Source organism: Bombina bombina, chromosome 2 (genome assembly GCF_027579735.1).
Source record: "Bombina bombina isolate aBomBom1 chromosome 2, aBomBom1.pri, whole genome shotgun sequence".
Taxonomy (NCBI): Eukaryota; Metazoa; Chordata; class Amphibia; order Anura; family Bombinatoridae; genus Bombina; species Bombina bombina.
This window is the reverse complement of record NC_069500.1, coordinates 1,123,061,970-1,123,089,066: the sequence shown is the minus strand read 5'-3', so window position 1 is coordinate 1,123,089,066 and position 27,097 is coordinate 1,123,061,970. Positions and strand designations below refer to the sequence as shown.

The 27,097-nt window shown below is 40.0% G+C and overlaps 1 protein-coding gene across 4 annotated transcripts in view; it reads right to left on the bottom strand.

Annotated features, from left to right (window-relative positions):
* Window positions 1-27,097, bottom strand: part of FNIP2 (folliculin interacting protein 2) — a 281,392-nt gene that overhangs the window by 46,607 nt on the left and 207,688 nt on the right. For all 4 annotated transcript variants that reach the window (XM_053703784.1, XM_053703781.1, XM_053703783.1 and 1 more), the window contains 2 exons: window positions 21,274-21,420; window positions 11,561-11,730 (listed from right to left, as the gene is read on the bottom strand). In XM_053703784.1, the coding sequence (XP_053559759.1) occupies window positions 11,561-11,730; window positions 21,274-21,420 (317 nt within the window). The remainder of the gene's footprint in view (window positions 1-11,560; window positions 11,731-21,273; window positions 21,421-27,097) is intronic.

Sequence of the window (27,097 nt, the reverse complement as noted above, 5' to 3'; positions counted from 1 at the left end):
AAGGTACTACTGCAATGCCCCTTGGTCTTAGCACCGCTAGAAGGGACCCTAGTACCTTTGTGAAAATCCTTGGAGCAGTGGCTAATCCGAATGGAAGTGCCACAAACTGGTAATGCTTGTCCAGAAAGGCGAACCTTAGGAACCGATGATGTTCCTTGTGGATAGGAATATGTAGATACGCATCCTTTAAATCCACAGTGGTCATGAATTGACCTTCCTGGATGGTAGGAAGAATTGTTCGAATGGTTTCCATCTTGAACGATGGAACCCTGAGAAATTTGTTTAGAATCTTGAGATCTAAAATTGGTCTGAATGTTCCTTCTTTTTTGGGAACTATGAACAGATTGGAGTAAAACCCCATCCCTTGTTCTCCTAATGGAACAGGATGAATCACTCCCATTCTTAACAGGTCTTCTACACAAGGTAAGAATGCCTGTCTTTTTATTTGGTTTGAAGACAATTGAGACCTGTGGAACCTCCCCCTTGGGGGTAGTTCCTTGAATTCCAGGAGATAACCTTGAGAAACTATTTCTAGCGCCCAAGGATCCTGAACATCTCTTGCCCAAGCCTGAGCAAAGAGAGAGAGTCTGCCCCCCACCAGATCCGGTCCCGGATCGGGGGCCAACACTTCATGCTGTTTTAGTGGCAGGTTTCTTGGCCTGCTTACCCTTGTTCCAGCCTTGCATCGGTCTCCAGGCTGGTTTGGTTTGAGAACTATTACCCTCTTGCTTAGAGGGTGTAGAATTTGAGGCTGGTCCGTTTCTGCGAAAGGGACGAAAATTTGGCTTATTTTTAGCCTTAAAAGACCTATCCCTGAGGAAGGGCGTGGCCCTTTCCCCCAGTGATGTCTGAAATAATCTCTTTCAAGTCAGGGCCAAACAGCGTTTTACCTTTGAAAGGGATGTTAAGCAATTTGTTCTTGGAGGACACATCCGCTGACCAAGACTTTAGCCAAAGCGCTCTGCGCGCCACAATAGCAAAACCTGAATTTTTCGCCGCTAATCTAGCTAATTGCAAAGTGGCGTCTAAGATAAAAGAGTTAGCCAATTTAAGTGCTTGAACTCTGTCCATAACCTCCTCATACGAAGAGTCTTTATTGAGCGACTTTTCTAGTTCTTCGAACCAGAAACACGCTGCTGTAGTGACAGGAACAATGCATGAAATTGGTTGTAGAAGGTAACCTTGCTGAACAAACATCTTTTTAAGCAAACCCTCTAATTTTTTATCCATAGGATCTTTGAAAGCACAACTATCTTCTATAGGGATAGTAGTGCGTTTGTTTAGAGTAGAAACCGCCCCCTCGACCTTGGGGACTGTCTGCCATAAGTCCTTTCTGGGGTCGACCATAGGAAATAATTTTTTAAATATAGGGGGAGGAACAAAAGGTATGCCGGGCCTTTCCCATTCCTTATTTACAATGTCCGCCACCCGCTTGGGTATAGGAAAAGCATCGGGGGGCACCGGGACCTCTAGGAACTTGTCCATCTTACATAATTTCTCTGGAATGACCAAATTGTCACAATCATCCAGAGTAGATAACACCTCCTTAAGCAGAGCGCGGAGATGTTCCAATTTAAATTTAAAAATAATAACATCAGGTTCAGCTTGTTGAGAAATTTTTCCTGAATCTGAAATTTCTCCCTCAGACAAAACCTCCCTCCTGGCCCCTTCAGATTGGCGTGAGGGTATGTCAGAACCATTATCATCAGCGTCCTCATGCTCTTCAGTATCTAAAACAGAGCAATCGCGCTTTCTCTGATAAGTAGGCATTTTGGACAAAATGTTTTTAATAGAATTATCCATTACAGCCGTTAATTGTTGCATAGTAAGAAGGATTGGCGCACTAGATGTACTAGGGGCCTCTTGTGTGGGCAAGACTGGTGTAGACACAGAAGGGGATGATGCAGTACCATGCTTACTCCCCTCGCTTGAGGAATCATTTTGGGCAACATCATTATCAGTGGCATCATTGTCCCTACTTTGTCTGGACACTATGTCACATTCATCACATATATTTAAATGGGGAGGAACCTTGGCTTCCAAACATACAGAACATCGTCTATCTGATGGCTCAGACATGTTAACAGGCATAAACTTGATAACAAAGCACAAAAAACGTTTTAAAATAAAACCGTTACTGTCACTTTAAATTTTAAACTGAACACACTTTATTACTGAAAATGTGAAAAAGTATGAAGGAATTGTTGAAAATTCACCAAAATTTCACCACAGTGTCTTAAAGCCTTAAAAGTATTGCACACCAAATTTGAAAGCTTTAACTCTTAAAATAACGGAACCGGAGCCGTTTTTACATTTAACCCCTATACAGTCCCTGGTATCTGCTTTGCTGAGACCCAACCAAGCCCAGAGGGGAATACGATACCAAATGACGCCTTCAATAAGCTTTTTCAGTGGTTCTTAGCTCCTCACACATGCATCTGCATGCCTTGCTTTCCAAAAACAACTGCGCATTAGTGGCGCGAAAATGAGGCTCTGCCTATGACTAGAAAAGGCCCCCAGTGAAAAAGGTGTCCAATACAGTGCCTGCCGTTTTTTTAATACATCCCCAAGATTAAAAGAACTATTTATAGTTAACATCCATTAAATATACTTATAAAGTAATCGTTTTAGCCCAGAAAAATATCTACCAGTCTTTAAAGCCCTTGTGAAGCCCTTTATTCTTATACTAAACTAAGAAAATGGCTTACCGGTTCCCATAGGGAAAATGACAGCTTCCAGCATTACCAAGTCTTGTTAGAAATGTGTCATACCTCAAGCAGCAAAAGTCTGCCCACTGTTTCCCCCAACTGAAGTTAATTCATCTCAACAGTCCTGTGTGGAAACAGCCATCGATTTTAGTAACGGTTGCTAAAATCATTTTCCTCTTACAAACAGAAATCTTCATCTCTTTTCTGTTTCAGAGTAAATAGTACATACCAGCACTATTTTAAAATAAACTCTTGATTGAAGAATAAAACTACATTTAAACACCAAAAAAAACTCTTAGCCATCTCCGTGGAGATGTTGCCTGTGCAACGGCAAAGAGAATGACTGGGGTAGGCGGAGCCTAGGAGGGATCATGTGACCAGCTTTGCTGGGCTCTTTGCCATTTCCTGTTGGGGAAGAGAATATCCCACAAGTAAGGATGACGCCGTGGACCGGACACACCTATGTTGGAGAAATTAAATACATTGTACCCTTATGGTCTGAATAGGGACTACGATCTGTATTTGTTTTTATAAATTCTGATAGGGTGTCATTTAATATGGTACCACTAGAGGCCACTATTACAAAAATTAATAGGTATATTATCATGCTTGGATAGGCATGGGTTAATTCAATTAAGAATGTGAGCTGAAATTTCATTGGTCAAATCACCCTTTTTAAATGTGTGTTTTACTGTGTTTTAACTATGCATGATTAAGGACCATGTAGGTCCGAAACGTCGCTTTTATCTGTTGTGATATCTCCAATAAAGAAATAATTCACCTTTAAGAATATTGATGCAGTGGTGCTGTTACTTTCTACATATGGACTGTATCTGTTTGGGTTCTTGCTGATAGCCCATTGTAACGAGCACACAGCCAGGCTAAAGTAATTTAATAAGTGCTGGACTCTGTTTATTTTGTATATATATATATATATATATATATATATATATATATATATATATATATATATATATATATATATATATATATATATATATATATATATATATATATATATATATATATATATATATATATATGTACACACACACACACTTTTTTTTTTATACACGGAGACATACATACACACACAATGAACTAAAACAACAACATGCTATAAAATTAATGAATTTATCATCTTTTAAATTGTGCGATAACACAGTTTACTTTTGAAAACATGCATTGCACCTAAGAAGTTGGGATATGGATGATAAAAAGATTTGTTAAACTGTATTGCTTAAAGTAATAAATGTGCTTAAGTTATAAATTTATTTTCTGAGAACCTTTTTTTTTTTTTTTAAACATACTCCTATAGATGTAAATGTGGTACGCATGGAATATACTATACAATATATAGAATGAATGAAAACACAGACATCCAATTACAAATCACAAGGTAAATTTCAAGAAAAACTAGGAACATCAAACTAAATGTGCAATGTGGTTATTGAAATATAACCAAAACATCATAAAAACCTAAAAAAAAAATTATATACACACTTCATACACATGTAGACCCCCATGTTATACAAAGACCAGTAGTAGTTATTATACTTTATTTAAAAAGCGCCAACATATTCCAATGCGCTGTCCATGGGTACAATTCATTTAAAACAATGATATAACAATTGTAAGAGACAAGATAAAATTTGACAAACAAATACAGGAGGAATTGAGGGCCCTATTCCTATTGGAATGCACAATCTTTAATCTAGTTAACCCCTTGGATGTCAAAAACATGCAAAGACCAGTCATTTCAGCATATCAATACCACACATCCAACGCAGCACATCCTATGATCCCTGCAAATATTATACCTACACACATACACTTGTAGAAAATCCCCTGCATGGAGCGTGGGGGGGTTCCTGGCCACCAAAAAGAGCGTTGCCAGGCGAAGCCCGAGGAGGAGCAAAACAGCACTCCGGGCGAGGCCTGGCCTTTGCTTTCTCCCACTGGCTAAACTTTGGGACAATAATGGTACATTTCTGGGGAAATCTGCAGTCTAAAAACAGAATTTATGTTTACCTGATAAATTACTTTCTCCAACGGTGTGTCCGGTCCACGGCGTCATCCTTACTTGTGGGATATTCTCTTCCCCAACAGGAAATGGCAAAGAGCCCAGCAAAGCTGGTCACATGATCCCTCCTAGGCTCCGCCTACCCCAGTCATTCGACCGACGTTAAGGAGGAATATTTGCATAGGAGAAACCATATGTTACCGTGGTGACTGTAGTTAAAGAAAATAAATCATCAGACCTGATTAAAAAAACCAGGGCGGGCCGTGGACCGGACACACCGTTGGAGAAAGTAATTTATCAGGTAAACATAAATTCTGTTTTCTCCAACATAGGTGTGTCCGGTCCACGGCGTCATCCTTACTTGTGGGAACCAATACCAAAGCTTTAGGACACGGATGAAGGGAGGGAGCAAATCAGGTCACCTAAAAGGAAGGCACCACGGCTTGCAAAACCTTTCTCCCAAAAATAGCCTCAGAAGAAGCAAAAGTATCAAATTTGTAAAATTTAGAAGAAGTGTGCAGTGAAGACCAAGTCGCTGCCTTACATAGCTGATCAACAGAAGCCTCGTTCTTGAAGGCCCATGTGGAAGCCACAGCCCTAGTGGAGTGAGCTGTGATTCTTTCAGGAGGCTGCCGTCCGGCAGTCTCATAAGCCAATCGGATAATGCTTTTAATCCAGAAGGAGAGAGAGGTAGAAGTTGCTTTTTGACCTCTCCGTTTACCAGAATAAACAACAAACAAAGACGAAGTTTGTCTGAAATCCTTAGTAGCTGCTAAGTAAAATTTGAGAGCACGAACTACATCCAAGTTGTGCAACAAACGTTCCTTCTTTGAAACTGGATTAGGACACAAAGAAGGCACAACTATCTCCTGGTTAATGTTTTTGTTAGAAACAACTTTTGGAAGCAAACCAGGTTTAGTACGCAAAACCACCTTATCTGCATGGAACACCAGATAAGGAGAAGAACACTGCAGAGCAGATAATTCTGAAACTCTTCTAGCAGAAGAAATTGCAACCAAAAACAAAACTTTCCAAGATAATAACTCAATATCAACGGAATGTAAGGGTTCAAACGGAACCCCCTGAAGAACTGAAAGAACTAGGTTGAGACTCCAAGGAGGAGTCAAAATTTTGTAAACAGGCTTGATTCTAACCAGAGCCTGAACAAAGGCTAGAACATTTGGCACAGCTGCCAGCTTTTTGTGAAGTAACACAGACAAGGCAGAAATCTGTCCCATCAAGGAACTTGCCGATAATCCTTTTTCCAATCCTTCTCGAAGGAAGGATAGACTCTTAGGAATCTTAACCTTGTCCCAAGGGAATCCTGCAGATTCACACCAACAGATATACCAAATTATGTGGTAATTTTTCTGGTTACAGGCTTTCAGGCCTGAACAAGAGTATTAATAACAGAATCTGAGAACCCTCGCTTTGATAAGATCAAGCGTTCAATCTCCAAGCAGTCAGCTGGAGTGGGTCGAACGGACCTAGAACAAGAAGGTCTCGTCTCAAAGGTAGCTTCCATGGTGGAGCCGATGACATATTCACCAGATCTGCATACCAAGTCCTGCGTGGCCACGCAGGAGCTATCAAAATCACCGACGCCCTCTCCTGATTGATCCTGGCTACCAGCCTGGGGATGAGAGGAAACGGCGGGAACACATAAGCTAGTTTGAAGGTCCAAGGTGCTACTAGTGCATCCACTAGAGCCGCCTTGGGATCCCTGGATCTGTACCCGTAGTAAGGAACTCTGAAGTTCTGACGAGAGGCCATCAGATCCATGTCTGGAATGCCCCACGGTTGAGTGACTTGGGCAAAGATTTCCGGATGGAGTTCCCACTCCCCCGGATGCAATGTCTGACGACTCAGAAAATCCGCTTCCCAATTTTCCACTCCTGGGATGTGGATAGCAGACAGGTGGCAGGAGTGAGACTCCGCCCATAGAATGATTTTGGTCACTTCTTCCATCGCTAGGGAACTCCTTGTTCCCCCCTGATGGTTGATGTATGAACTTGGCCCTCGCTAGCTGAGGCCAAGCTTTGAGAGCATTGAATATCGCTCTCAGTTCCAGAATATTTATCGGTAGAAGAAATTCTACCCGAGACCAAAGACCCTGAGCTTTCAGGGATCCCCAGACCGCGCCCCAGCCCATCAGACTGGCGTCGGTCTCAAAATAGAAACACGCGGCTGCAGTGACAGGGACAATGCATGTAATTGGTTGTAGAAGGGAACCTTGCTGAACAAACATCTTTTTTAGCAGACCTTCTAATTTTTTATCCATAGGATCTTGGAAAGCACAACTATCTTCTATGGGTATAGTGGCGCGCTTGTGTAGAGTAGAAACCGCCCCCTCGACCTTGGGGACTGTCTGCCATCAGTCCTTTCTGGGGTCGACTATAGGAAAACAATTTTTTAAATATGGGGGGAGGTACTAAAGGTATACCGGGCCTGTCCCATTCTTTATTAACAATGTACGCCACCCGCTTGGATATAGGAAAAGCTTCGGGGGGCCCCGGGGCCTCTAAGAACTTTTCCATTTTACATAGTGGTTCTGGAATGACCAGATAATCACAATCATCCAAATTGGATAACACCTCCTAAGCAGAGCGCGGAGATGTTCCAACTTAAATTTAAAAGTAATCACATCAGGTTCAGCTTGTTGAGAAATGTTTCCTGAATCTGAAATTTCTCCCTCAGACAAAACCTCCCTGGCCCCCTCAGACTGGTGTAGGGGCCCTTCAGAAACCATATCATCAGCGTTCTCATGCTCTACAGAATTTTCTAAAACAGAGCAGTCGCGCTTTCGACTGATAAGTGGGCATATTGGCTAAAATGTTTTTGATAGAATTATCCATTACAGCCGTTAAATGTTGCATAGTAAGGAGTATTGGCGCACTAGATGTACTAGGGGCCTCCTGTATGGGCAAGACTGGTGTAGACGAAGGAGGGGATGATGCAGTACCATGCTTACTCCCCTCACTTGAGGAATCATCTTGGGCATCATTTTTACTAAAATTTTTTATGACATAAAATACATATAGTTAAATGAGAAGGAACCTTGGTTTCCCCACAGTCAGAACACAATCTATCTGGTAGTTCAGACATGTTAAACAGGCATAAACTTGATAACAAAGCACAAAAAACGTTTTAAAATAAAACTGTTACTGTCACTTTAAATTTTAAACTAAACACACTTTATTACTGCAATTGCGAAAAAGTATGAAGGAATTGTTCAAAATTCACCAAAATTTCACCACAGTGTCTTAAAGCCTTAAAAGTATTGCACACCAATTTTGGAAGCTTTAACCCTTAAAATAACGGAACCGGAGCCGTTTTTATATTTAACCCCTTTACAGTCCCTGGAATCTGCTTTGCTGAGACCCAACCAAGCCCAAAGGGGAATACGATACCAAATGATGCCTTCAGAAAGACTTTTCTATGTATCAGAGCTCCACACACATGCAGCTGCATGCCATGCTGTCCTCAAAAACAAGTGCGCCATACCGGCGCGAAAATGAGGCTCTGACTATGATTAGGGAAAGCCCCTAAAGAATAAGGTGTCTAAAACAGTGCCTGCCGATATAATCATATCTTCGGAGACAAGTCTGAATAGTCCCTATTCCACTGACTGAGCATGAACAGTTGTAATGGTCTTAGATGAATGCGCACAAAAGGAACTATGTCCATTGCCGCTACCATCAAACCTATCACTTCCATGCACTGCGCTATGGAAGGAAGAGGAACGGAATGAAGTATCCGACAAGAGTCTAGAAGCTTTGTTTTTCTGGCTTCTGTCAGAAAAATCCTCAGTTCTAAGGAGTCTATTATAGTTCCCAAGAAGGGAACCCTCGTTGACGGAGATAGAGAACTCTTTTCCACGTTCACTTTCCATCCGTGAGAACTGAGAAAGGCCAGGACAATGTCCGTGTGAGCCTTTACTGAGGAAGGGGCGACGCTCGAATCAGAATGTCGTCCAAGTAAGGTACTACATCAATGCCCCTTGGTCTTAGCACCGCCAGAAGGGACCCTAGTACCTATGAGAAAATCCTAGGAGCAGTGGCTAATCCGAAAGAAAACGCCACGAACTGGAAATGCTTGTCCAGGAATGCAAACCTTAGGAACCGATGATGTTCCTTGTGGATAGGAATATGTAGATACGCATCCTTGAAATCCACCTTGGTCATGAATTGACCTTCCTGGATGGAAGGAAGAAGTGTTCGAATGGTTTCCATCTTGAACGATGGAACCTTGAGAAACTTGTTCAAGATCTTGAGATCTAAGATTGGTCTGAACGTTCCCTCTTTTTTGGGAACTATGAACAGATTGGAGTAGAACCCCATCCCTTGTTCTCCTAATGGAACAGGATGAATCACTCCCATTTTTAGCAGGTCTTCTACCCAATGTAAGAATGCCTGTCTTCTTATGTGGTCTGAAGACAACTGAGACCTGTGGAACCTCCCCCTTGGAGGAAGCCCCTTGAACTCCAGAAGCCTGAGCGAAGAGAGAGAGTCTGCCCCCCACCAGATCCGGTCCCGGATCGGGGGCCCGCATTTCATGCTGTCTTGGTAGCAGTGGCAGGTTTCCTGGCCTGCTTTCCTTTGTTCCAGCCTTGCATAGGTCTCCAGGCTGGATTGGCTTGAGAAGTATTACCTTCCTGCTTAGAGGACGTAGCCCTTGGGGCTGATCCGTTTCTGCGAAAGGGACGAAACTTAGGTTTATTTTTGGTCTTGAAAAGACCTATCCTGAGGAAGGGCGTGGCCCTTGCCCCCAGTGATATCAGAGATAATCTCTTTCAAGTCAGGGCCAAAGAGTGTTTTCCCCTTGAAAGGAATGTCAAGCAATTTTCAAAATACCCAGAATAAATGATTCCTCAAGGCTAAATATGTGTTAATAATGAATCGATTTAGCCCAGAAAAAGTCTACAGTCTTAATAAGCCCTTGTGAAGCCCTTATTTACTATCTTAATAAACATGGCTTACCGGATCCCATAGGGAAAATGACAGCTTCCAGCATTACATCGTCTTGTTAGAATGTGTCATACCTCAAGCAGTAAGAGACTGCACACTGTTCCCCCAACTGAAGTTAATTGCTCTCAACAGTCCTGTGTGGAACAGCCATGGATTTTAGTTACGGTGCTAAAATCATTTTCCTCATACAAACAGAAATCTTCATCTCTTTTCTGTTTCTGAGTAAATAGTACATACCAGCACTATTTTAAAATAACAAACTCTTGATTGAATAATAAAAACTACAGTTAAACACTAAAAAACTCTAAGCCATCTCCGTGGAGATGTTGCCTGTACAACGGCAAAGAGAATGACTGGGGTAGGCGGAGCCTAGGAGGGATCATGTGACCAGCTTTGCTGGGCTCTTTGCCATTTCCTGTTGGGGAAGAGAATATCCCACAAGTAAGGATGACGCCGTGGACCGGACACACCTATGTTGGAGAAATGACATTTTAAAGTGGTCATAGTGCCCTGGCACATGGTACTTAATTCTTGTTACAGTTCACAAACACAATTAGTTATATTACAACTGAGTCATTGGTAGCAGTTGTAGCCAGGAATTAATGTAGAAAGAACTTGTTTAGGAAATAATTCTTTGTGCAACTTCCTAGCCAATTTGCACATTTAAAATAAATAAAGCAGTTCTATTTACTGCAAAAGTGAAGAGACTCCATTTCATCTAAAGGTTGCACATTGAATACCTTTTGGTATTTAATAGAATCAAATTAATGGCAGAAGCAGATTTTTTCTTTAATAATTTAATGTAACAGACATGACTATTGGTTTTATTTTTGCTACAGCTTTTGCATTAATATTTTATCATCAGGAAAAAAACAAAGGCTCCTCTGAAGGAACCGTTATCCTATTCTACACACACACACACAAAGTATATGGAAGCACATTTTAAACTTGTAATTTTCTTGCTCTATGATATCAAACATAAGCTTGTCTTACATGCCCTTAAAACGACATTAAACACTTCTTGGTTTTGTTTACAACTGTGCTTATCCCAGCCATTTCTGTAACAATCAAAAACCTGGCTTAGACAACTTGCAGTATTTGGAAAACTTAGGTTACAGATTTAGCTTTTTGGCCTCTCTAGAGACTGTGGGCAAAGAACAATTTATACAAAATCAAGAGGTGTTTAATGTCATTTTTGCACATGAGAAGGGAGTATGGAAAATGTTGCATTTCTTAGTCATATAACCCATTCTAACTCTGCTCATAAAATCAGATCTGTGTATTGGAAGCCAGGACTTCTGTAAAGTACACTTTAATGAGGTTAACTAGAACCATGTCCCTTTAAAGGGCCACTGTAAGTAAATATTTTCTATGCCTGTTACTAACTAACTACCCCAAATACTCTTTTTATCAATAGCATTTCATTAACATATCTCTACCGTATATCAGAAATCTTGTCTGCAAATTTAATTGTTTTCCAAACCCACTCCGTGGGTATCCTTTGCTCTGTACCAATTTGTTTACAATACCTAGGTTTCAAAATGGCGCTTTAAACACAAAGTTATTGGTTTAAGTATTTTGAACACTCAGTGATGAAAATAGTGGGCAGGATAACGTGACATCATCGGCGAATAAAAGATATAACTTTTAGAACGTTATGAAACTTCGTTTTGGAGAAAATATAGGTCAGTAGGTTTTAATTAATGTTTATTAACTTTAAGATGTTAGTTGTTTAGCTTAAAAATTATAACAGAAAGTAATCCGTTAAGTAACTTTGCTCTCCCCATATTATACCTGGCTAGGATTAATAACCTCACATGGATATTGCTGACACCAGCTTACTTGGCATAATTGCAACTTACCAAGCTGTGCCCACAGTGGGTTATAAGGATGAGACTTGGCCAGCAGGCTGACTGACTGAGAGGTGTGCTTTTCACAAAAGGATTTTATGGGAGGATGGTCATTTGGCATCACCGTTGGGACCCAAGCCAGGTGATAAGTTAACACAGCACTGATTAACGCAGCAAAAAACCTAGAAAGAATAAAGACGATTGACTAACAGTCTAATGCAGGTTCCACATACCTAATCATTAGGCAAATGCCCATAGTTGTTCTAGATATGCAGCACATTAATAATACACAGAGAGAACGCAATAGCACAGATATAGTAACAATTATTTCAGTGTACTTCTAAACACTAAGGGAAGGAAAACATACTGATAACGTTCTTGTATTACTGAGAACTGCTTGAAGGGACAGTAAAGTCTACATTAAACTTTCATGATTCAGATAGAGCATGCAATTTCAAACAGCTTTCCAATTTAATTCTCTGATCAAATTTGCTTTGTTCTCTTGTTATCTTTTATTTATGAGTAAAACTAGGTAGGCTCATAAGAGCTCAGGAGTGTGCACGTGTCTTTAGTACTCTATAGTAGCAGTGTTTTGCAAAATTATTTGTAGCTTTGTTATACAATGTTGCAAAACACTACTACCATAGAGTACTAAAGACACAAGCTCTTCAATAAAAAAAGATACCATGAGAACAAAGCAAATTTGATAAAAGAGAAGTAATTGGTAATTAAGATTGCATGCTCTATCTGATCATACATGTTTAATTCTGACTTGTCCCGTTAACAAAAAAATCACGACTAAAAACAGGAAAAAAGAACAAATGCTGCCAACCTGTCTTGTACAGCTCTTTATCTTAATGGGACACAATATAAAATGTTTAACGAAAATTTAGGAAAACAAAATTTATGCTTACCTGATAAATTATTTTCTTTCCTGGCATGGAGAGTCCACAAATTCATTCTAATTACTAGTGGGAATTCAACTTCTGGCCACCAGGAGGAGGCAAATAACACCCCGGCAATGCTTTAAGTATCCTCCCACTTCCCACAATCCCCCAGTGATTCAGCCAAAGGACTATGAAAAGAGAAGAGGACACAAAGGGCATAGAGGTGCCTGAAGTTTAGAAAATGACCAAAGCTGTCTCAAAATTTAAATAAGGGCGGGTCGTGGACTCTCCACGCAAGGAAAGAAAAGAATTTATCAGGTAAGCATACATTTTGTTTTCTTTCCAATGGCATGGAGAGTCCACAAATCCATTCTAATTACTAGTGGGAATCAATACCCAAGCTAGAGGACACAGAATGGAAGGGAGGGAGAACAAGACAGGCGGACCAAAACAGAAGGCACCACCGCTTGAAGAACTTTCCTCTCAAAAGAAGCCTCAGCAGAGGTAAAAAAATTGAATTTGTAGAATTCGGAAAAAGTATGCAACGAAGACCAAGTGGCCGCCTTGCAGATTGTTCCACAGAAGCCTCATTTTTAAAGACTCAGGAAGAAGAGACAGCTCTAGTGGAATGAGCTGTAATCCTCTTAGGAGGCTGTTGTCCAGCTGTCTCGTATGCCAACCAAATGACACTTCTCAACCAAAAAGAAAGAGTAGAGGAAGTGGCCTTCTGGCCCTTACATTTACCAGAAAAAAAACAACAAAAATGGCAGAAGATTGTCGAAAATCCCTAGTTGCCTGCAGATAGAACTTCAAAGAACACACAACATCCAGGTTATGCAACAGACATTCCTTAGGAGAAGAAGGATAATGACAAAACAAAGGAACGACAATTTCCTGATTGATATTGCGGTCCGAAACCACCTTAAGAAAAAATACAAATTTGGTACAAAGGACCGCCTTATCCGCATGAAAAATAAGATAAGGGGGATCACACTGTAGAGCCGAAAGCTCTGAGACTCTACAAGCAGAATAGCAAGAAGAAGAAAAACCTTCCAAGACAATAACTTAATATCAACAGAGTGTATAGGCTCAAACGGAGCCTGCTGCAGAACCCTAAGAACAAGATTAAGGTACCACGGAGAAGCAACAGACTTACACAGGCCTGATTCTGACCAAGGCCTGAACAAAGGATTGAACACCTGATAAGTTGGCCAGACGTTTATGCAAAAGAATCGAAAGGGCAGAGATCTGGCCCTTCAGAGTACTGACTGACAAGCCCTTCTCCAGGACCTCCTGAAGAAAAGACAGAATGTGGGGAACCCTCACGTGACTCCAAGGGAGACCCCTAGATTCACACCAGTAAAAAGGTATGTACACCACACCTTAAGGTAAATCTTGCCAGTTACCGGCTTACGAGCCTGAATCATGGTATCAATAACCTTTCGGAAAAACCTCTTCTAGACAAGACTAGGTGTTCAATCTCCAAGCAGTCAGCCTCAGAGAATCTAGGTTTGGATGTAGGAAAGGACCCTGAAGTAGAAGGTCCTTCCTCAGAGGCAATTTCCACGGGGGAAAGGACGACATCTTCACTAGGTCCGCAAACCAAATTCTGCTAGGCCAAGCTGGAGCAATTAGAATTACCGAAGCCTGCTCCTGTTTAATACGGGCTATCACCCGAAGGAAGGAGGGCAAACTGAGTTAACAGGCAGATTAGACCGTTCTTGCTAAATGAAAAAATGGTGCCTAAACAAAAGATATCGTCCAGGTATGGTGCCACCACAATTCCTTGATCTGGCAACTGCAGAAGAGCATCCAAACAAAGCTGTTTAAGCAACAATGGCAGACACTTGTGTAGGATGAGGAGGGAGATAACAAGGCAAGTTAAAAAAAAGTCTGTTTAATTACAACGTAAAGTTAAGAACATGCAGAGCACAGCTAACAGACCTACACAACTGACACATTTCCTGCCTGTCAGGGCACTTCCTCAGAGCTGTTGTACAGGTGTGTCAAACCTAGTTAAGTGTACAGGTAGGATAGCGAACCCAACCAATCAAAATACATTTGGGCCACACTCCCACTCCGTACCGCTATCACATACAATCAAGTAAAACACATGCATAAAATAATAAAAACATTAAAGATACAAAGCTGAAATACGGTATCTCATCTACCAATATATAGAGCATATACTATTATTTACTATTAATTACAACATATGCCTGCATTCATGATAAGCTAATTAAATTATAGATGCAACAAGAGGTGGTGTATACAATTAACACATACGCTTGGTGGATAAGGAAAACAATGTTGGAGATGGAACGAAAATATTTAAAAAATAACGGAAAAGACTTCTGATGTAATTTTATACAGACACAAAACTAGTTCTGAATTATCAACCGTAACACTAAATAGTCATCTAAACATCATGACTACCCAAAAACAATTGTTTTTTATATATATATATATATATATATATATATATATATATACTTATGCAAACAAGATTATCACTAACAACCTAAGGGCCCAAAGTGTACAAAGTGTATAAAAGTCAAATATATATATATATATATATATATATATATATATATATATATATATATTATAAACCAATGAGCCCCAGAGGTGCAAGCGACAATCAAAAACATAGCAAGAGTCGTGTTTGAATAGTGACTACGTGTGACAATATCATAAGATTGCTACAGTCTATACATATGATATAATGTACATAAAAAATATATATTATAAGCACATTTTAAAGACAAGGCTGAAATAAATACATATAAAAACTAATCAAGTTGTTACAATACTAAAAACTTTGATATCCATATCTAGTATATTATATTATTTATCTTATATTTGCTTTAGCAAAAGGCAACTGTTATTTAGATTTGATCAATAAAAAGTTTATCGCTAATTTCATTAATACCCAAAGGTGACCCTGTAAGCAAAGTATAAATCCAAAAAACTTCCTTTTTACAGAGCTTTTGAAATTTATCTCCTCCTCTGCAGCCTATAATAACCAATTCACTACCTTGAAAGGTAAATGCCTCTAGGCGATTGGTATGTCTAAAAAAGTGTTTCGCCACCGGTGTTTTGGATACATCAGCCTCAAGTGACAATAGATGGTCCCTAACTCGATCTTTGAGCATCCTCTAGGTGAGTCCCACATATTGAAAATTACAAACTTTGCATGTTACTAAATAAACCACATAAGTGGAGTTACAGTTGATACGTTGTTTAACAGAAAAAACCCTTTGCGTAACTGTCAATGTAAATGTGTCTCCTTCTCTAGTGTAGTTACAACTTTTACATTGTTTACCTCTGCAGCCATAAAAGCCTAAAGTAGGTGTTAACCAATTTCTACTAGTCCCTCTGATAGATCTGCCTGCAGCAACATCTCATCTTACTATATCATTGATGGTTTTATTTTTTCTAGAAATAAAATTACATTTTCTAGATATAGTATGTAGATCTTTATCATTTTCTAAAAGTGGTAATCTCTTTCTTATAATGTTACAAATATCTGAGAATTGTTTGCTATATGTGGTGATGAAGTTAATGCCCACATTATTCCTACTTGATTTGACCCTAACAGTAAAGTGTCTCTGTTAAAATTGGATACCTGAGTGGATAAGGTATCCAAAGTTTTGTCATGACCTCTCTCCATAAGACGTTCTATCAAATTATTGGCATGTTTCCAGTAACTCTGCAAATCACTACAATTACGTCTAAGCCTACTAAATTGTCGCTTGGGTATACCCTTCCTTAGATGGTAGGGATGCGAAGAATCCGCTCTTAAAATCGTATTACCCGATATCTCCTTCCTATAGACTTCAGTGGAAATTTTTGACATATCATGGCTTAGTAACACATCCAAATACGGCATTTTGATTTTATCAAAAGCAAAAGTAAATTTTAAATTGTTTTCATTATTATTTAGGTGTGCCACAAAGCCATCCAATACCTGTAAATTACCATCCCATATGAGCAGCATATCATCTATATATCTCGTATAAAATTTTATCTTATCTTTAAATAGATTTCTCAATCCAAAAAGGGCCCACTCCTCAAATTCAGCTAGATATAAATTCGCATATGAAGAGGTGAATTTAGCCCCCATCACTGTGCCCCTTAATTGGATTTAAAAAAAACACCATTAAAGATAAAATAATTATGGTTTAATAAAAATGAGATAGCCTCAAGAATATAAAAAATGAGGTTTGAGTCATAATCCGAATATTTCTCTAACATGTTTTTGACTGCTTTAATCCCTAGGTGGTGTGGAATACAAGAATATAACGACACTACATCTATAGTGACATATGTATAATTCTCAGCCCATGTGAATTCCCTCAACAAACGTAATAAATGTTTTGTGTCTCTCAAAAATCCAGGTAAAGATTGAAAAATAGGTTGCAGCTGGGCATCCACCCACTGGCCTAGCCTTTCCCCCAGGGAGCCGATAGCATCAGCCTCCCTGGGGGATTAGTTACAGACTTGTGTACCTTCTGTAAAAATGTAAGCAAGGATATTCTAGGGGAGTCAACTAAAATTGATTCTATCAAATTAGGAATTAGATAAGGGTCTAGACGAAAATATTCTAAGAGATGTTTTAACTCATTCAAAAATGTCCTTGTGGGATTAAATGTCAGCTTTTTATATGTTTCTGCATCGCTCAGCTGTCTGTATGCCTCTTGCAAACATTATGTCTGCTTAGAAAGACAATGGAGCCCCGCTTGTCTGAATCCAATATGACTAGATCAGGATTATTCCGTATTCTGTCAAGTGCCCTGCGTTCATTTTTGCTAAGGTTACTAAAATTTCTCACCTTATTTTCATTTATCACTTTCTCTGACAGACTCAAATCTTGCTCTATAATAGAATGAAAAACCTCAATCACAATCACAGTATAAAAGGAACTTTGTCCTGCAATCTTGACTAACCTCTGTCTGTCACCACCATGATTAGATGTTGCATCTTCATGTTGTAATTCACACATGGAAACTATGTCACAAAGTTCGTCAAAATTGCAGTTTTCATTCAATCTAATCTCATTACCCAGAACCTCGTTACTGGATTCACTAGTCATATCATTCTGTAGATCTTTAAAATGCTTTTTAACATGATTTTCCTAATAAATTTATTAGGATCTAATATGGTGTTAAACAAATTGAAGTCCTGGGTAGGGGAAAAACCTAAGCTTTTTGATAAGACTCTATTCTCAAAGTCAGTTAGTGATACAGATTATAGGTTAATGATGCTTTGTTGTTGGTCTTTTAATGCTTCATCTTTGCCAATTTCTGGCGACTTGGCTAGCGTGCCACTTCTTTGGTCATCACTGGTGTCTTGATTTCTCCCCCTTCTTTGACTCAGTCCTTGGGTAACACCCTGTTTTTTGGTCTCGCTCCCAATTCCAATATTGGACGATCTTCAGTCCTGATAGGAGTAGATGTATTAGAGGGGGTAATCCCTGTGGCTTGTCTAGAGTCCATATTTGAAGAATTGGCAGATGCAGAGACAGATTCAATACTTTCAAAGCACGAAAAAGTTACTTTTTTAGATTTGTTTTTATTTTTCTGGCCTTTGTTTTTATTGTAATTGTTATTTTTATTGCCTTGTTTATTTATTTTTTGTTTAGTAGCAGTCCAAAAATACAACACGGATAGTTTATAATCTTTATCTCTTTCATATTATTTGTATTTATTGTCTGACAGTTCTGTACTTATTTGATCCAATGTCTCCTCCAGTTGTTTCTAGTATGTGTCATCATTCAGTTCATTTTTATACAGCTCTAGTTGGGTATCCAGCTATTTTATTTCCTCCAACACAGCTTCCCTTTGAGTCTTTTTGAAGTGAATCAGCTTTTGCATCAAAATGATAGAGACTCATTCCATTCTGCCATGAATTCAGGGTGTTCCTTGTGGAAAGCAGGGAATTTCTTTGTTCTGAGTCCCCTTGGCATTTTCTTTTCCTTTACATATAATTCAAGGAACTCCCCATTCCACCAAAGTTTGAGCTCTTTAATGTGCACTCTCTCTTTCTTTGAGAATGTTGTTCCCATATCAGTTTTGTCTTTAGCATTAAAAACAGAATCTGTAGCTGTGCTCTGCACAAGAGCCCCTAGAACCTTCGTAAAGATTTGAGGGGCAGTGGCTAGGCCAAAAGGTAGGGCTACAAATTGGAAGTGTTTGTCCAAAAATGAAAACCGCAGGTATTGGAAATGGTCCTTTAGTTTCAGAATCCTCCAAAGTAGCTAGAACCTCTTTCAAAAGTAAATTGAGGTGCTCAAGCTTAAATCTAAAATTAACCTCCTCTGAGTCTGCTGTACTAACTACAGCAGATTCAGAATCAGAGATCTCGCCCTCAGAAGCGACCGAGGAGTGATCCTCCTCAGATAAACTGGCTAAGGCAGTCTTGGCGGAATCAGAAATACCTGACTTAGAAGAAATGTTCTTAGATTTTATCTTTTGTTTACCTGAAATAGGTAAGGCACTCAGAGCTGCAGAAGTCAGTTGCGCAGCAAAATCACCTGGTAAATATACACCCCAGGAACTGACAGAGGAACCACAGGGCACTGCTTGTGTAATTGCCAAAGACTGGGACGTCTAAGGGGAAAGTTGAGGCATGTCATGGACAACATTATCCTGAGAGACAGATGGCTTTGAGAGGGTATATTTATTTTTGGAAAGTAACATCTTATTCACACATGTGGAACAAAACTGCGCAGGAGGAAATACCTGAGCCTCAAGGCAATATAAGCATTTCTCAAAAGACATAGAAAGATTCTTATCAGCTCCCATAAATGTCCTAGGTATTGGTTCAATAGAAAAAAAAATGTCAAGTTCTATAGCCCAAAGGAAAAATAAACTCAATTTTTTTTTATTTTCCCCCCAAAAAATTGCAGACCCAAATAACAGAAATATATATTAAATTTAGAAAATAAAATAAAAAATAGGCACTGCTATATCCCCAGCTCTGCCGAGGAGACTCACCACTCCGATACCACTGTATAGTAAAATACAGCAAATAAGCGATCTATGAAATCACTACTCTTTCAGAAAAGAGCAAACTCTCCACAGGATGTAACCCGTAACGCTGTCTATTGCTAAAGATCCATCTCACTGCACAAGCTGATAGATGACCGGGAGCTGCGTAGCTAAAATTGTATCTGCTTCAAAGCATAGACTAATCCCAAGAGAAACGGCCCTGCGGTCATGTGATCTCATCAAAACTGCTGCGACATAGGGGAGAAAAGCGCATTAATACGCGGCGCTGCAGAATCTCCCAGCTAAAAAAGGAGTTACCTTAACCTAAGTCTTTTATAAGAATAATAAGTGGACCTAGGTTGAGGATCATAAAAATTCCAAATACTTTAATCTCATATATTGTTAACACCAATACACACATATGCTGTCAGTTAACCCCTCAAGAACCCTCTCAGGACAGCCTCTAATAAAAAAAAGAGATTCCTCTTTAAATTAACTCCTAATAAGCAGATCAGTGCCCAGCAAGTATTGCCCTTTTGGTAAATATCCCAAATATGAAGAGATATAAGAAACGGAGTCCCCGGTCTCCACATGAAGAATGTTAACTCCTTAAAGGGACACTGAACCCAAATTTTTTCTTTCGTTATTCAGATAGAGCATGCAATTTTAAGCAACGTTCTAATCTACTCCTATTATCATTTTTTTGGTGTGGGACTCTGTACAGCACTTTTTTATTGGTGGATGAATTTATCCACCAATCAGCAAAGACAAACCAGGTTGTTCACTAAAAATGGGACGGCTTCTAAACTTACATTCTTGCATTTCAAATAAAGATACCAAGAGAATGAAGAAAATTTGATAATAGGAGTAAATTAGAAGGTTGCTTAAAGTTGCATGCTCTATCTGAATCACGAAAGAAAAAATTTGGGTTCAGTGCCCCTTTAAGTGCTGTATCCTTCTAACCTAGAAGGCAAAAAGCACTTACCTGTGGAGTTAGGCTGCAGGGCAGGTACAGCATCTCAGGTCTGATAGATTTAGAAGACCTCTGACAGGGACCTGTAGAAAAAGAATTTCAGAGTAACCAACTCTGAATTTCTATATAGGGGTTAGCATAAATGTTGGAAGAGAAGCAAGGACTACCTCACCAACTTCCAAATGCTAAAAGCCACCACAACTCTTACTAAAGAGGATTACGTGGACACAGCAATGCTCCAATCCTTGCTTGCAGGGAAACTACCCATTAAAGGATTAAATCCCTTCAGACACCATCTTCGCACATGCTCCTGATATACAAGGCAAAGAATGACTGGGGGATTGTGGGAATGGGAAGTGGGAGGATAATTAAAGCTTTGCTGGGGTGTTCTTTGCCTCCTCCTGGTGGCCAGGAGTTGAATTTCCACTAGTAATTAGAATGGATTTGTGGACTCTCCATGCCATTGGAAAGAAAAATGCTGTATACATTTGCCTTATTTTCCTGTAATGTAACTCTGAAGATAGGGTTAGGCTTATGAAATCTACACTGCACACACATTCCTGAGAATTTGAAAACCTAACACATCTGTCCCTAATTGTTCTCAGCAGAGGCAGTAATACGTTACTACAAAACACTGGAAGCTTTACTAACAAAATGACAGTGGCTAGGCTTGCCTACTCCAGTAACACTGAAAAACAATTGCAACTGATAAAGGTAATAATTTATTGTGAATATGTTCACACTTGGTCAATTTGTTCATTTATTTAAATACTAAAGAAAAAAAAGTCTTCTAATTGTATTTTATGTTCATTTAATATCCTGGTATTAAGCCAAGAGTCCCATATAAGAATCCAACAAAAATAGGTGGCTTACTGATTCTTGTTAAGTTGCTCGATAAGGTAAGTAAACTCCTTGAGGAAATGATAGCAGAGTTGATTTTTTTCAGAGCTACTAGACATCATGGTAAGCCAGGCAGGTTCTGAGATACGAGGAACAGAATATAAGTTCCAGATGGTTTCCCTAAACAATAAAACAAATAGACATTTATAGCTATCACACCTGCATTTTAATAAATATCTGTAAAATTTGAAGCAATTCGGCCTATACGCTAAATGATGTTTAATAAATTGGTGCAAGTATATGTAAGTGAATAATATGTGCAATATGTCCTTTGTAGCTCTGCTTTTGATGACTGCCCAGCTGTTGTGTGTAAGCAACTAAAAATAGTTTTGTTTGTTTTTTTGCTATTTATGAAATGACTAAATTGGTCAGATGTTAAGTTTAACAACCAGAACTTGCCACTATCTGACCATAAATGCTTTCTCAGCTTCACAGACTAACATATGCATCAGCTGTAGCTTACAGCCTGTCACAAGCATTAAAGTCACACGCTAGCAATGCAAGCACTGCATGGATAAGAGCAGCGTTTCTCAAATCCAGTCCTCAAGTGCTCCTAACGGACCAGATTTTCATGACTTCTGAACTAGAGCACAGGTTAAATAATCAGCTAATTAGTAACCATGGTTACTAACATGCTCTCACCCAACAGCTGATTATTTCATCTGTGCTCTAGTTCAGATATCATGAAAACCAAGCCAGTTAGGGGTACTTGAGGACTGGAGTTAAAAAAACAGAATTTATGCTTACCGGAGTGGGAATATCACTCCTGGCCAGCAGGAGGAGGAAAAGAGCACCACAGCCAAGCTGTTAAGTGTCACTCCCTTACCCATAATTCCCAGTCATTCGACCGAAAGAAAAATGGAAAAAAAGAACAACACAAAGGTTTAGAGGTGCCTGAGGTTTAGTCAAAAAATAACTGTCTTAAATTTAAGGGTGGGGTCGTGGACTCTCCATATCCAGAAAGAAAGAAAGAAATTTATCAGGTAAGCATAAATTCTGTTTTCTTTCCTAAGATATAGAGTGTGCAAGACGTCATCAATTACTAGTGGGAACCGATCCCACTAGTAAACCCAAGCTAGAGGACACAGATGACTAGGTAGAGATAAAAGACAGGCAGACCTAAACAGAAGGCATCACCGCTTTTAGAACCTTTCTCCCAAAAGAAGCCTCGGCCGAGGCAAAAGTATAAAATTTGTAATAAGTATGCAGAGAGGACCAAGTTGCGGCCTTGCAAATCTGTTCCACAGAAGCTTTATTTTTGAAAGCCCAAGAAGAGGAGATAGCCCTCGTGGAATGAGCCGTAATTCTCTCAGGAGGCTGCTGACCAGCAGTCTCATAAGCAAAACGAATTACATTTCTCAACCAGAGAGAAAGAGAAGTAGCAGTAGCTTTCTGACCCTTACGCTTTCCAGAGAAACAAACAAACAGGGCAGAGGACTGGTGAAAAACCTTAGTCGACTGTAGGTTGAATTATAGAGCACGCACAACATCCAAGTTGTGCAACAAACTTTCCTTATGAGAAGGAGGATTAGGACATAGAGAAGGAACAACAATGTCCTGATTAATATTTCTATATAAAACCACTTTAGGGAGAAATCCCACTTTAGTACAAGGAACCGCCTTATCAGCATGAAAAATAAGGTAAGGCGAATCACACTGCAAAGCCGAGAGTTCCGGACTCTCCGAGCAGAAGAAATAGCAATAAGAAACAAAACCTTCCAAGATAATTTAATATCTATGGAATGTAATGGCTCAAACGGAGCCCGCTGCAAAACCTTAAGAACAAGCTTAAGGCTCCAAGGAGGAGGAACAGACTTAAACAAAGGCCTGATTCTGACCAGGGCCTGACAAAAGGATTGAACATCTGGCACATCTGCCAAACGCTTGTGCAACAAAATAGATCATGCAGAAATCTGACCCTTCAGAGAACTGACTGACAATCCTTTCTCCAGACCTTCCTGGAGAAAAATGAAAATCCTAGGAATCCTGACACTACTCCAAGATTAGCCCTTGGATTCGCACCAATAAAAAGGTATTTACGCCATACCTTATGGTAAATCTTTCTATTAACAGGCTTGCAAGCCTGACTCATGGTCTCAATGACCGACTCAGAAAAACATTGCTTAGACAGAACTAAGCGTTCAATCTCCAAGCAGTCAGCTTCAGAGAAACGAGATTTGGATGAAGGAATAGACCCTAAATTAGAAGGTCCTTCCTCAGAGGCAGCCTCCAAGGTGGAAGAGATGACATCTTCACTAGGTCTGCATACCAGATCCTGCGAGGCCACGCAGGAGCTATTAGAATTACTGATGCTCTCTCCTGTTTGATACGAGCAATGACTCGTGGAAGAAGAGCAAAGGGAGGAAACGGATATGCCAGACTGAAATCCCAAGGAACTGCCAGAGCATCTATCAGGGCGGCCTGCGGATCTCTCGACCTTGAACCGTACCATGGAAGCTTGGTGTTCTGCCGAGGCGCCATCAGATCCAACTTTGGCATCCCCCATTTGAGGGTTAACCTGTAGAGCCCACACCCTGGGATGAAATGTCTGTCTACTCAGGAAGTCTGCTTCCCAGTTGTCCACACCTGGAATGTGAATGGCAAAAAAGACAGCAATTTTTAACTCCCGCCCACTGAACAATCGGAGCTACCTCCTACATGGCTAAGGAACTCAGAGTTCCTCCCTGGTGGTTGATGTAAGCCACTGAGGTGATATTGTCCGTCTGGAACCTGATAAACCGGGCTAAGGACAACTGAGGCCAAGCCATCAGAGCATTGTAAATCACTCTCTACTTTAAGATATTTATGGGGAGAGAAGACTCCTCCCGAGTCCATAATCCCTGAGCCTTTAACGAGCCCCAGACTGCTCCCCAGTTCGTGGTTACAATCACCCAGACAGATGCTCCTGAGAAAGCCACCACGGAAGAGAGTTTGACTACCAATCTAGATCTATCCTCTGAGACAGATCCGAATGGTCCCCGTTCCATTGTCTGAGCAAGCATAACTGCAGAGCACTCAAATGGAATCGAGCAAAGGGAATGATGTCCATGGAAGCAACCATCAGACCAATTACCTCCATTGAGCCACTGATGGCCGAACAGTAGACTGCAGAGAGGCAAAAGAAGAGAATTTTGGATTTTCTGACCTCTGTCAGAAAAATTGAAAATACTTGTCTAGAAATGCGAATCTCAGGAACTTGTGATGATGCCTGTGGATGGGACATGAAGATACGCATCATTCAAGTCTATGGTCGTCATGAACTGACCCTCTTGGACCATGGGAATGGAACAAATGGTTTCCATTTTGAAGGACGGTACCCTGAGAAACTTGAGGCACTTTAGGTCTAGAATAGGACGAAAAGTTCCCTCTTTTTTGGGAACCACAAGCAGATTTGAATAGAATCCTAGACCCTGTTCCCTTACAGGAACGGGAACTATCACTCCCAGGGAGGAAAGGTCCCGAACGTAATTCAAGAATGCCTCTCTTTATCTAGTCTGCAGATAATTTTGAGGGGTGGAACCTGCCTCTGGAAGGAGAAGTCTTAACTTCTATTTTGTAACCGTGAGATACTATGTCAACCGCCCAGGGATCTGGAACATCTCGTATCCATGCTTGATAAAAACAGAGAAAGTCTGCCCCCCTCCCCCACTTTATACGATCAAGGATCGGGGGCAGGTCCTTCATGCTGATTTAGACTCAGCAGTGGGTTTCTTACATTGCTTCCCCTTGTTCCAAGACTGGTTGGGTTTCCAAGAAGACTTGGACTGTTCCTGCTTGGAAGAGGGAGAGGAAGCCTTTCCTTTGAAGTTACGAAAGGAACGAAAATTACTTTGACGTCCTTTAGGTCTATTCTTCTTGTCTTGTGGTAGAAAAGACCCCTTTCCACCAGTAATGTCAGAAATTATTTCTGCCAGGCCAGGTCCAAACAAGGTCTTGTCCAGAAGCTTGGACTTAGCAGTAACATTCGCTGACCAAGATTTCAGCCACAATGCCCTGCAAGCTAGCACAGCAAAGCCAGATTACTTGGCTCCCAGTTTAATAACTTACATGGTAGCATCAGAAATAAAGGAGTTGGCTATCTCGAGAGTCTTTATCCTGTCTTGGATCTCCTCCAAAGGAGTCTCTACTTGAAGTGAATCAGACAAGGTGTCGAACCAATAAGATGACACACTTGACACAGTGGCAATACAAACTGCAGGTCGTCATTGAAGACCTTGATGAACATACATTTTCTTCAAATAAGCCTCCAGCAAATAAGTTTCCAGAAAGGAAACATCTTTTTAAAGATAGGAGATGGGGAAAAAGGTATCCCTGGCTTCTCCCATTCCTGTGCCATAATCTTTGTTCCACGGTCTGGAACAGGAAACACTTCCACAGAGGAAGGAACATCGAAGTATTTATTAAGTTTACTAGATTTCTTAGTCGACAACGACAGGCGGGTCAGAGTCTTCCAAAGAAGCCAAAACCTCCTTTAACAATACACAAAGGTGTTCAAGCTTAAAGGGACACTGTACCCAAAAAATTTCTTTCGTGATTCAGATTGAGCATGCAATTTTAAGCAACTTTCTAATTTACCCCTATTATCAATTTTTCTTCATTCTCTTGCTATCATTATTTGAAAAAGAAGGCATCTAAGCTTTTTTTTGGTTTCAGTACTCTGGACAGCAATTTTTTATTGGTGGATGAATTTATCCACCAATCAGCAAGGACAACCCAGGTTGTTCACCAAAAATGGGCCGGCATCTAAACTTACATTCTTGCATTTCAAATAAAGATACCAAGAGAATGAAGAAAATTTGATAATAGGAGTAAATTAGAAAGTTGCTTAAAATTTCATGCTCAATCTGAATCACAAAAGAAATTTTTTGGTTACAGTGTCCCTTTAAGCCTAAAGGATACTATTTCAGCATCAGATGAAGGAATTATACTGTCCGAATCTGAGATTTCACCCTCAGAGGCTTCCGACGTATCCTCCTCATCAGGGAGGGAAACCTGAGTAGCAGACAACGGAACAGAAACCTTACTATCTGAATGCAGATACTGCAGAAGATACATGTGCAGCAATATCTGCAGGCAAATACACACCTCCAGGAGGCTTGGGACTTAACAGGAGAAAGCTGTGGCATTGCCTTAACAGCATCATCCTGGGAGACATTAGGCTCAGCAAAAAGAACTTTATCTTTACATTGTAATGTCCTCTTAAAACATGAGGAACAAAATTGCATAGGGGTAACAATTTGGGCCTCTAAACACAATAGACATGTATTCATAATAGCAGATTCCTGCTCCATGTCAGACTTGGCCCCCCAAAAAAACTATTAAAATTAAACAAAAAATAAATAAAACTGTCACTTTAAGAAAGAAATTTTCATTCAAAAACAATCTTTCCCCAAGAAATGTACTTCAAGTCTATTTAATGTACCCTCTGATAAAGGCCACCTCTACACCTCAGATTAACTGAGGTGCTCCTACCTGACCTAAGAAAAAGTTGTTAATTCAAACTCCAAGCAGTTCGGAAAACAGCAAAAAGATATCAAAGGAGTCTGCAATTGGCTCCGATATGAACCGCTGCTCCATTCTCTATAGCATAGAGCGGAAGCACAGGCGAGTCACATGACCATCTGAAGGGAACTGCGCCACACACAAAAGCGCACATTCCTACAACAGCTAAAAGAACCGCCACTACCAGCTGAATACAAACACTTAAAAAGTGTGAAAAACTAAATAGCTGAAGTAGCAATATCTCTCTGAGGCAGAATTGACTTAAAATGTAATACTGTTAGTAACACTAACATAT